Consider the following 16,718-nt stretch of genomic DNA (forward strand, 5'->3'; position numbering starts at 1 on the left):
TCTGTGACACTAACACTGGAGGAGAGGAAAACAATTGAACATACTGTTGACCTCTACACTGTGTTCACTGTAATATTCTGTCCATTTACAATAGTGATCTGAGCTATCTGCAGAAACTTATTTATTACTATGTTAAAAGTAAGATATCCATGAGACACAGAAAAGTGGGTATTTTAGGCATACCCTTGTAATGATGCTTCCTAGACTCAACCAACTCATTTCAAAGTTAAAAATTTATCTGCTATGTTTATGGTCTAATCAGGGCTGAACATTATTTGAGATACACCATTTCATTTTAATCCTGCTTCTTCCCAAAAAGCTGTTTAACTTGAAAAGCTACATGCCTGTGGATTCATGATGGAAAAATAGATCAAGAGCTTGATCATTCTTTGACAATTTATTCCACTGATGATACATATTTGAATGAATAAGACCTCTGAGGAGGCACATGCCTGTTGTTTATTCATTTGGTTCTCCTAATTCTCCTCCTAATTATTCACTCTCATTCTGTCTTTCACAATGCTTGACTTGAAATGAAATACCAAAGCAGACAAAAAGAAATGTAACATAACTGTAAAGCTAACCCGAGGAGAATCCTGTGTTTTACGGTCATGAGACATCTTGCTTGGAGATACCAAACAGACAAAACAAATCATGCTACTAGTTTACCTTTAACACATGACCAGGAAATACCCTTAACCATCCCTTTTAAGTGCATTCAGACCATTAAGTTCAGTTAAATGTTGACAACTTTGGATAATGATGGCAGTGAAAGATGTGAGCTTTGCTATGAAGGGACACAGCCTGTCACATCTGATGCCACTGTGAGCAGTGATATGTGGCTCCAGCATCTGACCCTCTCTTCCTGGGGGCATGTTAAGTAATTGCTTTCTCAAATGCAATATACAGATTGTTTCCCCATGAAAGTGTTGTAAGGCAGCGGATTTTCCAAATTCTTCATAATTTCTTGTGACCCACATCTGAATTCAAAGACTATGATGCAGGCTAATATAACAGGATTTTGTACACATCCAAGCAACCAAGCTTCAAATGCTGTGACCTCCTAGACTATTTTAAAACCTATTTTTAATCTTGCTGCAGTGCACCCCCCTGGTCATTTCCTAGACTGATAAACTGCATTATGGCTCACAACCAATCAGAAATGTAAAGCTGCAGCAACTACTTAAAGCTTAAAGATTTTAAAGTGAAATTAATCCAAGACCAATTTCAACATATTAAGATGTAATATTAAACCAGGCCTGATCTGAACACTGGAGTTTTGCTATTCCAAATGGCAAGAGCTACAAACGTTTGTCTATGTCTCTCCTTGCTGACCACAGGAATGTGCTTTGGTTAAGAATGTGTGCAGTGTGATTACCCTATCGGAGGCTATGTCTGTTGTGTAGAAATCAGGCTGCCTGACGCCAAGAAATATCTCTCTCTGTATCTCTTTCTCTGGGCTGTTTTGGACTGTTGATTCATTCAGATTTTAATGCATTCCTTATCACAGCCCTGGCATCCAGATATCACCTGCCAGATCACACGACAAATTAAACCCCAGTCTTCTGTTTTGGAATAACAATAAGGCTGATTCAGTGGTGCTGCTGCTGAGCAGTGCTGGAGGTCATGGTGAGTGTTAAGTTGCTGCTAGGTAACTGACTTGTTTTGTATTGCAGAGCCTAAACTGCATGAACTTATGACGCAAGCATTACGTTGTACAGTTTTAACAGTATTCCAGATTCTACATGTGTTCTGTTAAATAGAGAGCACTTTACCTAATGCAACATAGCCTATGAAAAAAGTGTTATCAGTGATCTTCAGAATATCCTTGAGTGTAGCTGCAGCATGCTATACTTTGCATGACTACGCCCTGTTCCTGCAGCACACTGAGGAAGCCTCAATGTAAAAGCATTATCTAACTAACTAAAAGACAAACATCCCTGCAATAGGACCAGGTCCATACATATTTAATAAGATTCAGACCTTGTGACCTGAAAAAGTCTCAGATATCCATATTGAGAAGCCTTATAAAAGAGGGTGGTTCTGTTCTTTTTTTAAAGGTGACTGAGAAAATAGTTAGTAACAGCTAGTGATGTAAAGGGTTTTTTTCACATGTGGTTCTCTTGTTACTCAAGTACAGAGTTGATTAGTGAAGTAGCGACACTCTTACAAAGTACACTCTTACTAAATACTCTTAAAGGAAACTTGCCTTGATTTAAGACAATGATCAGCTGAAGTGAGTTATGGGAAAAAACAAATTACTAGAGGAGGAAATAAAGAAGGTGGATTTTTAACACTGATTTTTTCTGTGCAAACAAGCATCACAACAGGGAGAAAAGGGACACAAATTAAGAGGACTGTGAGCCAGAAGCAACTGCATAGTATTTATCACTTAAATCACGCTTTCACTGTGGTTGACTTTAACTATCTTTAGTGTGAATCATGAAGCTGGCAGTATCGGAAACAAAAAGAAACTCCTTCTTTTTGCAGGGGAGCAATTTCTTGCCTGTTTTCCCAGACCATATGTTACTAATGATGTGTAAATGTGGCTTGGAGAAGTATATTCTCATTATAGCAGATGTCTAATGTAGGATAAAACACTGTATGCAGATCCAAGATAGAGGTCATTGTCCTCGTCACCTTTACATTGATCAAAGCAATCCACCAATTTGATAAAATTACTTATGTGCTTATGTGTTATTTATAATGATCTACAGCAACCATTTTGTAATGGTAGCATAGGATTGATTGAACATCTAATGGTTGTTGTCATAGAAATGTACAGTGAACATGAATAATTAGGTTACTTTATTGCATTGAATTGCATTGTAAATTTACTGTACTTGTACAGCTTTTCTAGTCTTCCGACCACAAAACACTACGTCACATTCACCCCATTCACACACAGTGTGTAGCAGTGACTACCATGCAAGTTGCATCATGCTAATCATTAATCATTCACACACAGTGCGGTTCAGTCTCTTGCCCAGTGCCACTTCAACATGCAGACTGGAGGAGTCTGGGAGCAAACCGTCGATCTTTTTATTAGTAGGTGAGCCATGCAACTTAATTTGTTTAATGCTTTGATTTTTGACTAAATATCTGCAAAACTATTGGCATTCCCAACAACTTCAGCCGTACATTATGTCTAGTGCTTTAGTGTTAGAATTAACTATAACTAAAACTAAGATGGTAATCATGGCAAACATCATACCAGGTACACATCAGCATGTTAACATTGTCATATGGACGTCAGCAAAGCTCCACTGGCCACATGGCTGTAGACTGTTGTTTCTGAACGAAAACTTCTTATCCATCTTATTAAATGGACCTTGTGGTGAGATTATTTTGTCAACTGTTTCCAAGGTCAAGAATAAACTGTCAATAACTCAACATCTCAATATTAAAGCAACCTGGATGTGTGGATAACTGAAATAGATGGCTCCTTCTAATAACACTGCAGCCTGTGGTGTAGCACTGGGCATTGAATGGATGACTGCTTTTATTTCCAGCAATCAGTAGGCCATTTATTGGTTAAGCAAAAGTGCTGTCCTGATGACTGTGTGAGGCAGAATAAGGCCTATGGCTGTGGCTGCCACTGTAAAAGCTGGTAATCTATTAGTGCTAAATCAAACTGGCTGATTTATAGGTCTGAGAGTTTAGTAAGTGAATGGTGAAAAAAGGAAAGTTGTGAGAGTGAGGTTTCTAAGTTTGACTTTACAATCCAGTAAGCCTTACAAAATCGAAATAAGAGGATATTGCAGTCAAGTCTGATGCCCCATAGTAAAACTCTGACCTTGAAGTATAAAAAAGCTTATCGCAAGTACTTCAGCTTCTCTGGAGATCAGGGATGGAATAATAAAGACACTCCTAGAGCAAAACAAAACTCTTCAACTGTGAAATATCTTTATTTATGCAATAATGAAAGGTGGACTGAGTCCAATCAACACAATAACATGTTCATCATCATAGGAGATCTGTACAAAACAAACTTTATAGCAGTTTCCTCAAGAGCTGTTTATAAATGGCAAATTAGGTTAATACCCAATAGTTAAGTCACTAATCATTTCAAAACATTAATTAGTATTAATGGGAGGTTAATCATATTTATTTGAAGACAATAATTGTGTAACACTTTTTACATTGACACAATTTTACATTATGTAATATATGGGGTTGTTCTTTTCTTTGCTCTGTTTCTGTGGGCATTATTTCATGTTAGTATCTAAGAATAAAATGAAACAGGAATTGATCTATTTGTCAGTTTCCATTTATCCCACTATAAGTGCATCTGAGGTAAGAGTAAGAGGTAACTTCACTTTATTAACAATGCCCTGCCTCAGTTATAGTTAGACACTATTTTACCACTGAAAACTCAATTCAAGTACTGATTTTGATTTTACTCAACATATGGGGGGTTTTGATTATTATTCACAACTAATTTACAGATACTATTGTATTATTAGTTAAGAGGACCACAAACATGACAGTTGATAGCCATTATTTAACATGTGCAGAGTAATCATTTAACCAATAGATCATTATTTGCCATTTACTAACAATGTTTTACTAAAATGCTGCCAATCGTAAATATTTTACTCATCCAATGTATGATCATGGCAGAAAATATCACTATGTATTATACGGACTACTGGAGTCACTTTGATTATTGTGTATACATTGATTGCAATGCTCATTTCATTACTTGGATAACAATGTTTCAGAATTAACAATCTAAATGAAAAACAAAATCGAGGTAAGTATTTTAGTATTGTTTCTACAATATTATATAATTAACAAGTAATGCTAATTGGTGCACTGTAATTACAGGGGCGGCACTACAGGAGTCATACATACTTAGTAGTAATCAAATAGCTAATTACTGGACCACCTATGGTTTACAGGTGGTGAAATAAAAAGAGTTGAAGACAGCTCCCTGTTGGCTTGCACATTCCACTCTGCAATGCAGGTTTTCAGTTAAACCAAGACACCCTAAGAACCCATAAGCCCTTTTTCTTTCATAGCAGGTATAAAAACCACAACTAAGTAATCCTCTAATACACTGCTTCATTCCAAACCTATAAAAATACATGCTCAGTTCTGAAAAGCCGGCAGAAGTGAGCTGCAGTGATAACATGCAGGTATGTTAACACTGGCCTCCCTGTGTCCTCAGAATCTTCCGCAGAGGCATTTACTTCTCATAGCTGTCTTCATGTTCACAGTAAATACAACCCTACAAATACCTAGACACTCACTCACACATGTACACACATACAGTATCTAAAACATGTCAAAGCAAAATGTCAACGATAGATAAAATGCACTTTGTCATGAAGTAACAGTTAAACTCAATACTTTGGTCAAACAAATCTAATTATTCCGTATTTTTACACAACATCAAAAACAATTTAAGGCAAAAATCAACCATTCAACAAGTCAAACAACAAAAGGTTCAAAAACATACATTGAAAATATTTATTTTTACAACATTTCCTTATAGAAAAATATGTTTGACTTGCACAACATGGCCACAATAAGACTCAATTCAACCTCGAGTGCACAAGACAGCATCAAATTTCATCACAAATCTGTTGGTTCCAGTGTAGCTGCAGTAAATAGATGCAAGGGCATCCTGGTGGAATTTCAACTAGTATGGGGTCTATTGTACAATCTCCTGCAAGCTACTGTCTGTGAAGATTCTCAATCATGCAAGCCTGGCCTGCAAGCTACTGCAGCTACCAAGCTACTAAACTAATGTTGCCAACAGTGACTACACTGTCATTTTAATTATGTATATCGCCTTTTACTGTGTTTATCAATCTGTAAACATTTTTTTGGTCAGTCCAACGCTTTCCTACAACTATGTGTGCACGTGTGTGTAGTAACCAACACACAGCCACAGTTCCCAATCAGCAGGAAAAACAAAAACTACAAATACAATAAAATACAAATACAACTCTTTGTTTCTGAAGCAAGTTCCGCAGCTAAATTGAGAACCACTGCGGTGTGCTTCGATAGTGCAAATGCGACCTCAGGGGCCAAGTTGTGCACACCACAGCACTTCAGCTTCAGTGGACCCTGGTCTGAGGTGGCTGTCGAAAGGCATGTTCTGCCTGACTGGTTGAGTGGAAGAAAGAAATGGGTGGGGGGGGGGGCTGGAGTAGTGCGCCAGCCACAACTTGAGGGAGACGTCTAACACTGGGAACGAAATGGAGGCAGAGGCCGGCGTTGTGCGAGGTTGGCTGATTGGGGCTCCAGACTGCAGAGCTTGTATACAGACTGCACCTAAATGTCACAGTGCTTCTGCGTCCAGAGGCCCCCACAGGGATCATGTATGTTGGGTATTTACATCAGTGGTCAGTCAACATGACCACGTGTTAGCACAGCAGTCTAAATGAGGCCAGTGTGTAATGCAGCGTCTGATAATCTGTTGCTCTCAGTCTCAACAGGTTCAAGGTCAGTACTGTCGTCATGTTTTCCATCCTCTGAAGCGTGCGTGTGTATATGAATATGTGTGTATATCTACTATCTGAAGTACATTCTTTTGATTTTACAATTAGACACATTTTGAGATAGACACAGACATTCGCGAAAATCATTGCCATTTCCAGCAACTGCTTAAAATTTCAGGCACGAAGACTGAGTGACATTATCTGACGAGCAGGTCACGGGGAAAAAAAGGGCCAAACAGGTGGCAAAGTGAAGAGGGCCAAGCAGGAGGTAAAGCTGAGCTGTGAGGGATACCAGCAGAGGATCCAATGTACATGTACAGTAGGTAGAGGTGACACTGTCAAATGAGAGAGGACAATTAGTGAAGTCTCAAAGTTAACACATTGATTAGTGTTTGTGTGTTCTGTATCAGCATATTTCTTCCCACAGGCTCTCACGGTGACACAACTCCAATTACCATAATTGCAAAGACAATATTACAAAATCAAGAAATTACTGGATTTCAAGCATGGTGGGACATTGCATTTGTAGCTCATCCGTACTTATAATCATAGACAAATTTACATTCAGTCCTCATAGGGAGCTGCTGCTAATAATAGCATCACATAGGCTGTCACCGGAATATTAAGTATCCTGAAAAAAACACACTCATTGTTTGTTATTTTGCTAATTTGCTTCTTTAATTATTCCTTTCTGTTGTTTTATTTTACACTTCAGTTTATTCATAAATATAATAATGCTTCTGTTACTACAAGTGTGAAGACCGTAATGTATCAGGTACACCACAGAACATAATCTAATCGAGGTGGAGATTTATTGACTTTGCCAGAACTCAACAGTAGCAAGCAAAATCAATCTGTGTTTGCGTCAAAGCGTCGCACAGCCTCAAGCTCTCAAAGGCTTAACAGGCAAAGTTGTGAAGTAAAAGGTGAAAGCATTATTCAGCTAGGATTTATTAATGTTAGCTTAATGTTTGCTGCCCTTAATGCGACAGTGATTGTTATTCTTAAGACGGAAACAAAAAAGCATAACAGCAATTGGAGGAGGCGTATTCAGACAATCTTCACCATTTTTATGCTCTTAACTAACGTCTGATCATAAGCTGTCTGAGAAAGCCTGTGCACGATTGCAATCCTAATCCACTGAAGTATTCAACATCTTGCAAACATTCTTTTTTTATTATGCACCTTACTGCTTCGTTTTAGAATATGAAACAGCAGTATAGTACAGTCTCGCACTGGTCTATCACAAGAGAAATCTGCATCATTTGTGAAGGACAACATGACACACTACTGTGCATGTCCAGAAGGTCAAGCAACAAATGATAAACAAGCAAACAAAACAATTTAGTCAGATTAACTATTAAAAATGAAAGCAAGCGCACCTGAAATGTCAAAAATAATCCCTCATTGCAACATGACAACTATGTGCGCACACAACCACAGCAAGTAAGGTAACTAACTCTTGCCCGGTCTGAATTCTTTTCAGCAATATCACTGTTTCCAAGAGCTAGGCAATAACTAGGCGAGTACAAATTATCGATTAGAATGGTCGACAAAACTACAAAAATAGGACACAGGTGTTATATATTATATTATATTATGGAATTATCCTTTAAATCCTCATATTTAAACAATAAGGTCTCACCTTGGCCCTGGACACTTAGACCCCTTTGTTCTCCTCTTCTATCCACCTGCAATCCTTTCATCTCTCTTTTGACGTCAGGGAGTAGTGTCTCCACGATGCATGGAGGCCCGTCCCCATGCACCTTGTCCACCTCCTCCTCCTCCTCCTCCTCCTCCTCCTCCTCCCCCGTGGTCCTTATCTGACTCTGGCTGGCTCTGGGCTCTCTCAGGCTTGGGGTTGGGTGTACAGGGTGGGTCGGGCTGTTGTACTGACATGGTCCTGCGCAGGTGGGTGCGCTTACACAGGAAATCGGGCTTCGCTGACAGACCAAATGAGCCTTTCCTTAGGACCATACGAACCGAAGGGGATTTCTTGGGTCTGGCTCTGTGTCCAAATTGAAGGGTTGAGAGGTGCGCTGCATAGCCCTCGCTCAGGAACTACATATACCACACAGAAAAAGGGTCAGAAAATCAGATCAGAGAGTAGTAAGAAGATCAAAGTAAATGAGACAAATCAAGAGGAAAAGCAAAACCTTTTAACTGTAATAGGCAGACAGACAGACCATGAAGTGCCACTAAAGAAAGAGATAAAAGACAAAAATGAAAATTGAACTACCTGGCACTGATTTTGGTACTTCTTTGAAGGTCTGCCAACAATATAAATCTGTGAGGGGCTGAGGCCAAGCATGTTGTAAACAGAGATGTCCTTCATGGAGCCATAAGCAGAGTTGATCTTAATGTGACACTGTTGAGAAAGGAAATAATCAGTCGAGAAGTGTGTGGCATTTCGATGCAGCACAACCCAAGGCTACAACACTGTGAGCTTGCAAAATAGTGATACGGAGGATCAAAATGTTTCACATGCTTTATTTGAAAGATCAACAGCCCAGTTAATGTCAGAATGATGGTGTACCTCATGTATGAGGTTCCTGAGGAAGATGGTCTTTTGTCGCAGGGGATCATGAACCAGGCCTTCGGAAAAGAAGATCATCCCATGGGGAAAATTATGCTGCGAGAGCCAGGATACCACACGCTGCTTCTGCATATCCGGGCGGCCTGTGATGTAGATAATCAGATATCCCAGGTCCTGCCAATGCCTGCATGCGAATACATAACATCAAACACCTTCATAGTTATCCATTTTATCAGTATTGGCATGATCACAGAGAGGGCATGCTTAAATGTTTAAAACGTCCCATGCGCACACATGACACACACACATGCATGACAAACGCACGTTCAGAGGCTGTGTTGCATTACCTGACGACATCAACAGCTCCAGGACGGACCTTGGGGTCACTACCCATGATTGACACACTTGCAGCAAAAGAGCCATCAATGCTGAAGACCACACACTCCATGCCCCGTGGCAACACAGTCAGGTAGGCCTCTGCACTTGTTTGATCCCCCCTTAGAATCGAAAAAGAGAGAGATTGCATAAGAGACTGCATTTGCTATACATGGTTATTATTCCATTCAAGGCCCTTTATACTCTCTTACTAGAATGCTCTCCTTTTGCTATGTGTTGCTACGTCTTATGTGTTAAAGCAGCACTCTGCTTTACTCCGGGCATGCAACACAGATGCTTACTTGACCACCATTTTAATTGGATAGACTCCCAGGCTGAGCTTCCTGCTCTTGGGTATGGTATATGTGACTCTGCCGCTACTGTTGGTCACCTCGGTGTCAAAGTGCACCCAGCGGCCAGACTGAGGTTGTGTCATTAGCAGGACATCGACCTAAAAGAGGCAGGGTGGGTCAACAGGTGGAAGTTAATGTAAGTTTTCAATACACAAACACATTTCTTTGGTAATCAAACATCATGCTGCTTTTCACCTTTTCTCCAGTCAGAGTGACCATGTCCAAGGGGCCGTACATGAAGCGTCCAACCAGAGTTTGAGGTCCATCCTCGGTGGCAATGACATCATTTACCCTGTGGTTGGCAGTGACGTTCTACAGAAGATAACAATAGGGATCACACTCAAGTCAAGGTTAATATTTTAGTGCTGCTTGCGCATTAGTGATGCTCTCTGTGGAACAAATCTGAACATTTAGACAACACAAACTGTGAGGTGAGTGAGAGAGATCTAAGCTACTAAGTGGACTTTGAGTTTAGATTTTTTTCACACATTAAGACCCCAAGTTTAAGAATTAACTTCAATGCTCACACCTGCGTTGCACAGACTGTCTGTCAGCTCATTATTTTGGTTTTACAACCCACAGTTTTACTGTTTTGGTTTCCTCTCATCAGCGTTATTTCCAGATGCACCAGGCAGCTCATTTACCTACCCGATGGCACTTGCCTAGCAGCAGACCACAAACAGACTGACTAAGTATTGATCAGCTAAAGAGCCTGATAATTACGTCATGAGTTGGTGGAGAGTAAACAGAGCTAAAAGGTGAATGAATATTGGACTTATATAAGCCTGGTGTTCATAAACACAATTACAAATGAATGCTTTGTTGTTGCATATATGCTTGTTGTATATATAGGCAACTGTTTGCTAACAAGTTAACTTGAGTTAAAGATGATAATATGTGAATATTGTGTTTAATGATTGTTTCTGCTGCCCCAAAAGAGCCAAAATTTCAATTCATATAAGGGTTTAAAGAACCATTCAAAATTCACATTCACACTAAATTTAGAAGAAGAGGGGGCTGGGGAAGTGATAATACTAAAAGCATTTTATATGGACCGCCTAAAATGTAGAAATAAATGATTAGACAGTATGTAGAACTTGTGACCATGAAATTACCTCTCTGCCTGCCTGAACTACTGTGAGGATCAAATAAAATCACCACTGGTGTTTGTCCTTGCATGCCTGGCTGTACAAGCCCTTAAGACATGTGCAATACAACAAGAGGGAAGTGGTCAAAGTTTCCCGTGCTTTGATGCGTTCCATTTCCAAGTTTCAATGCCCAGCCAAATGCCTCAGAAGTATGCACAATGGGAGCTCTATATTGAGCTTCCTTGTCTTGTTCTTTTCTCCATATTGCACCATTCAGCGAGTACCTCCAAGTGAGCCTGCAGTGAAACACTAATCCCTAAATCTCTTCTTGCTGAGATGGATGCATTTTAATAGCATATTATCAGCACACTAATGTATAACTCTCAGACTGTTGTGGTCCACTATGACAGGAATTGTTATTTTCCTACAGACTTCTCTTCCATTTCTGTAACCTTTACTTTATCCTGGAGAGTTTTGCTCGGCACAAATGCTCTTTTACCTTACACCTTGCTTTTCTCCCAAATGGTTAGACACCTTGAAATGTGTTTTTTGCCCTGTAGATAAAAAATAACATTTCCTCCACAAGCTTCTGCAAGATGTATGCTTATGAAGATGTAATAGAATGTTCATTTTAAAAAATATAAAATACAAGAGTCATGTCTTACATAAACATACTATAATGTATATTATGTGTAAACAAAAGCAACAGCAATAAATGTGATTTGTTATTTATTGCAGTGATTTCATCAGGAGTGAGAGGCTGTGATGACATTTTGTTTACTTGAAAATTAACATTTGTTTATTGACAGCACTCACCAAAGGATAATGGAGCATCTGCATATAGCACAGCTGTTGCACTAGCTTTGTCAACTATCAGTTGCATTACTTACTGATCCAGTGACGGCAAGCACATAGTAAACAAATCACATATCCACACCTGCGCACGCTCACTAGCCTAACATTTTTTTGTCAATTTCACCATTTATTACGGGATTTTGTGGGAGTGTGATGGGACAGGGGTGAAAATCCACTCCTGTGTCACACTCTAATACAGTACATAAAACATCACAGTTACTGTGTGTCTTTGGGAGGCCTAACATCGAGGTCTAGTAAGATTTCCCTGACACAGTTCACTAGGTAGTCTCTGTATGGTCATATGTGAAAACAGAAAAGCAAGCGCCTCAGTATCACTATCCACTCACAGACAAAGTGTGGAAGAGATGAGTTGGAGAGTCAGACCCCCACTGCATGTACAAGAAACAACACCCACACTAGTGGGCCCTTCCCAGTTGTGACAAAGACCTTTTACCAAGCTGAGGAAGCTCAGAAAGAGATGCCAAGTCTCTCTGAATAGTATCACTCTGCAGCAGACAAGCCCAATCTGTGCCCAGATTTAATCAGCACGGAGTGGCTCTGAATCTCCGCATGCTGAATTGTATCTACAACTTTTGTAGAGGTGCTTTTTTTCAAGAACTTACATCAGAAACACATCACTTGGCCAAGGTGAGGCATGAATGAGATGACACTGAAACAAGAAAACCTCCGCAGACTCAAATATAGATGTTTCCATGGTACTCTGCTTGCACAGTTCTATTTAGAGCCTCGTAAAAAGAAAGCAGTAACTAAATTCTTTTCTTTAGAAAATGGAAGATAACAGGAGCATTTGGTGGATAGCAACGTGACCTTGATTGTTCTACTGTGTATGGCTATATCAAGTTAAGTGTGTGTGTGTGTGTCTGCTTGCTACAGTTCTTCAAGATCAAAGTGTGGGAGTATTTTAAGAAATTCAGACCATTCACACGTACTGAAGCACTACAACCTCAGCATTTAACAATAAATTCTTATTTTTAGTTTGAAGGAATGAAAGACCAATGCATCATAATAACAATTTCTGCTGTACATGTGTGTGTTTGTATGGATGGTTGTATTTCTGAGAATTAAAGGCACCTTAGAGACAATATTCCAGGTTGTGTAATAAATTGTTCCCAAGCCAAAGAGCTTTCTTAAAATATTTAAGAATTTGTTCATTTGAGCATGAGCTTCTAAAAGTGAATTGAGATAAATTCACATTTCTGCCAGTAAAACAAACTGGGACAAAAGTACATTCATACAAAATAAACCACCAAATAATTTATTACCCTTAGTTTGACATGTGTCCTCCTTCTGAGCCATTTTTCTCGTGGGCTGGAGGGAGAGAACGGAGCTGAGTCCAAATTGTCCGCTTCCTGGGTCTTCACACAGTCACATCGCATGAGCTGTCAATAATACACATGCATATATAAGAGCAAGCATTTCCACACACAAATCCTATATTACGCAGACAGTCTAAGCAGTTTGTCTCTCAGTAATGACTCTAGTCTTACCTAAACAATTTCTGTACATTGATGCAATAAAGTATAGACAATAATAACATAGAAGGTTTACCATCTGAAACCTTGAAATTAATATGCAGTTATGTTTTGGGATCATAAATCACAATTATAATGGAAAGCTTTGTAACAAGAGCAGCAATGACACTGATCAAGGGCTAAACAGTGGTTTAGAGCAGTCACTAAATATTACCGTGCAGAGGCAATACATACCATTCCTGACCCAATCACTGGGTGGCTTGGATATAGAGAGGCTCCTACATTCTCTTAAGCACTAAACTTGGACTGTGAGAAAAGTACATCTTTAACAAATAATTGTATGTGCAGCCCTTAAATTCTATTACAATCCCTTACTATGATGCTGCATTGAATGAGCTGAAAATCACTGAACCAAAATAATGAACTTCAGGTTTATTAGCTTCCCGAAGGCTTTGATATTACATCTTCTTTCCTATGTGTTCTCCTTATTTCCCTCACGTTTTCTCACAAAGAAGACATGGTGCAGCAGACATAGAAAGGGTGAAAAAAAGTTTCTTTTTTTCTTCTCCGATAGCTCTGCTTTCTAATGATCAAGTTCAAATGCTGCCAGTGTTTCCAGGAGCTTCTAATAGAACATGATGTGATACACTTGTTTTATTTAATTATTTTTTGACCTGTTCTTTGTTGGTGCATAAGCATTCAGTAAGCATTCTTGTCACTATCACAGACACACAAATGCCCCTTACATGTGAATGTAATCACAGTGGGTAGATGGTGGTAGTAACGCTGCCAGGGCCAAAGTTTCATTCCCACTTAGTACAATAAATATAAGCAATGTAGTGTGATCTGACTTGTAGATCCACATGCCATGACTCGGTAGTGGACTGTAGCTCACATATACTGTAAGATGTCTTGAAATCATGTAAAACAATATTTATGATTACAATGTTTGGGTAAATCTCTATATGCATTATTTATTTCTTATTGCTGGCTCTGTCCACAGTTACGTGTCATAAAGGAGTGTTGAAGACATCACTGGCTCCCTGCCAGACTTGTGGTAATAACATATTCAGGGTGTCGTCTGTGCAGAAGGGTCCCTAGAACAGCTAAGCAGCATCTCCTTTCTATGCTGTGTTGTTTGTGAAGCAAGAAGACATCATTAAATGGAAACAGCTGTTCCACAACTAATAGCATTTGGTTCAAAGAAATTGCAAAAGAGAAGAATATAAAACAGTCACATTTCATTATCTTAAACTATGAGTACAACCTGAAAAATCACTGAAGATGCAGCATCTATGTTTAAAAAAACTACATCAGCTAGTCAGAGCTAGAGGATTGGAATTAAATTGGTTCAAGTCTTCCCTACAAGCAATTATATATCAGAACAAACTGAAATGGCATGTGGAGCTCCCCAAGGGCCAATCCTAGGACTCCTTCCATTCAGCTGTCAAATTTGCACAACAAGCTTTTATTTTGTATATACTATTTTTATATCTTGACTTTTTCCTCATCTTTAAGACGTCTCCATGTCTTATGTGAAGCATGTTAAGTTTGTACAAATGTCTTCTTATGTCAACACCCATGTAGATTATGAATTCATGGCGAGAGCATTGATTCTGGTAACAACCTTGCAAGTAAGGCCAAAACAAGTTTCTAAAACTACCACCAACTACTACCACTTTACATTAAAGCTATAAAGAAAGGCTATTCTCCTACAACTTTCTTATTGGTGGTTTTGTTATGTTATACAGTAACATTTCAGCATACATACATACATACATACATTCATCTCACAAAAAGCTACATTTTTGATGCAGTGACAGCAAGTGGCTTCCTGCTGCTCTCATTGGGTTATAACAAAATAGAAGCAAACAAACCCGGAGCCCGTGGACCTGAAGCTGACTATAATTGTTACATCAAGGAAATCAGGGTTCATATACAAATGTATGACCTTAACAAGAGACTGGAGACGTACCTTATTTTGTCACCCACAGCAACATGCTTACAGAACCTCTTTGATTTGACAAGTTTGGTCTTTACATTATGCTAGTTACCTATAGTTGTTGGTAATACATTACAGTATGCTAATTATGCACACGTCTCACATGAAAAAACAGTAAGCCTTCAATGGTTTTAGTGCGCTAATTAAATTGAAACTTGCTGAGAAAAACACTATAGGCTGTCAATAATGCTTGCCCACCTGCCGAAGAACAAAAGCTGCTACGTCAGTGGACTCCCAGTACGAGGCGTGAAAAAGGTGAGGCAGAGCCACTGTTGGGAAGGCAGTCAGAACATCAGGGCAGTACAAAGCATAATCCAGCCTCTTGGAGCCCCACCAGCTACTGGAAACTGGAAAAACACATATGCAAGCATTGACTTGTGGAAATCTGAGGTCAACTTAAGAGCTGTAAAACCTCATGAGCCTGAATTCATCTACAGAAGATAATTGAATAAATGAGACAAGGCAGAGTAGCTTCTCTGTTTCTCTCCTTCCCTCCCACTCACTGTTAGCGATGGTGTTTCCCAGCTGGCCCATGGAGCAAATCGACGATTCACTTTCCACACTAGTCAAGCTGGCTCTACGACCTCCCTCTTCTACTCCTCCTCCCTCAGTCTTGGTCTCAGAGGATGGCTGTGAAGCTGGACCTCCAGGAGTTTGATCACCTTCCAGAAACACGTTTGTATGACCTTGGATGCTCTCCGCTAGGGAGTGTGAGAAGAGGAGGGAAAGAGAAAAGACAAGGACAAACGGAGAGGGAAGAGGAATGGAAATGCTTTGATTGCACAACAATTGATTGTCCTCAGTCTTTCAATCAATGCTGTTATTTTGCCTAATAAGAGCCTCTTGCTGTGCATTGACTTTGTGTTTTAAAACCAAAGATAAGCACTAAGTAGGAGAAATGACAGAGACTGCTTCTACCGTTCATGGGGTTCAATCCGTTGGCTTTGGAAGTCCTAAAAATCATCTTGCTCTTGACTCCTTGACTCTGACATAGAATAATTAAAGTAGAATAATTTTATCAAGCTGGGTTATTCTCTCCCACCGGCACCTATCTACGCAGCTCTTTCCCATTTGTTCAACAATAATACTGTATAATAGGAAAAGGAGAATTTTCTCTGTAGACACAGTTCCACCAGACATCATGGATCTACTTGTTATTCCCTAAGACACAGAGCCTTGAGGAACCATATTTCATCAATAATTTAATCGTTTGAGAGGCAAGTGTCTGTCCGTCAGTTCAATATCACATTTATCTTAAACCCTACAATGCATCCTGGGGACAAAAGGACACTCACAATGAATGTAATACGACTTCCACCAAACAGTATTGCCCAACATAGCTGAACAACACAGCCATAACGCTCATCTCATTCTTTGAGAACACTTCCACACTGTTATCCTCTTCTACCTGTATTATGAAACTCAAAATGTTTTTTCAACCTGACTCTGGAGAGCACTCATTATCCTGTTACCAAGGCCTTGTATGTTACTTTGGATCTATTATGACACAGGATATGGCTTGACTCACATCTGAATGAGCCTCTAGTCCACCGCTGCGCTACAC

At 39.5% G+C, this 16,718-nt stretch overlaps 1 protein-coding gene across 1 annotated transcript in view; it reads right to left on the minus strand.

The window, feature by feature from the left end:
* LOC119883121 (membrane-associated phosphatidylinositol transfer protein 3-like) overlaps window positions 1–16,718 on the minus strand; it is a 133,713-nt gene that overhangs the window by 1,911 nt on the left and 115,084 nt on the right. Inside the window, 10 exon segments of the mRNA XM_038693649.1 lie at window positions 8,098–8,263; window positions 8,265–8,513; window positions 8,692–8,820; window positions 8,989–9,172; window positions 9,336–9,485; window positions 9,666–9,814; window positions 9,912–10,028; window positions 12,943–13,059; window positions 15,353–15,501; window positions 15,658–15,855. Coding sequence (XP_038549577.1) covers window positions 8,098–8,263; window positions 8,265–8,513; window positions 8,692–8,820; window positions 8,989–9,172; window positions 9,336–9,485; window positions 9,666–9,814; window positions 9,912–10,028; window positions 12,943–13,059; window positions 15,353–15,501; window positions 15,658–15,855 — 1,608 coding nt within the window.

The sequence above is a fragment of the Micropterus salmoides genome, unplaced genomic scaffold (genome assembly GCF_014851395.1).
Source record: "Micropterus salmoides isolate LMB-PRFRI ecotype aquatic unplaced genomic scaffold, ASM1485139v1 Ms_hic_scaffold_3, whole genome shotgun sequence".
Taxonomy (NCBI): domain Eukaryota; kingdom Metazoa; phylum Chordata; class Actinopteri; order Centrarchiformes; family Centrarchidae; genus Micropterus; species Micropterus salmoides.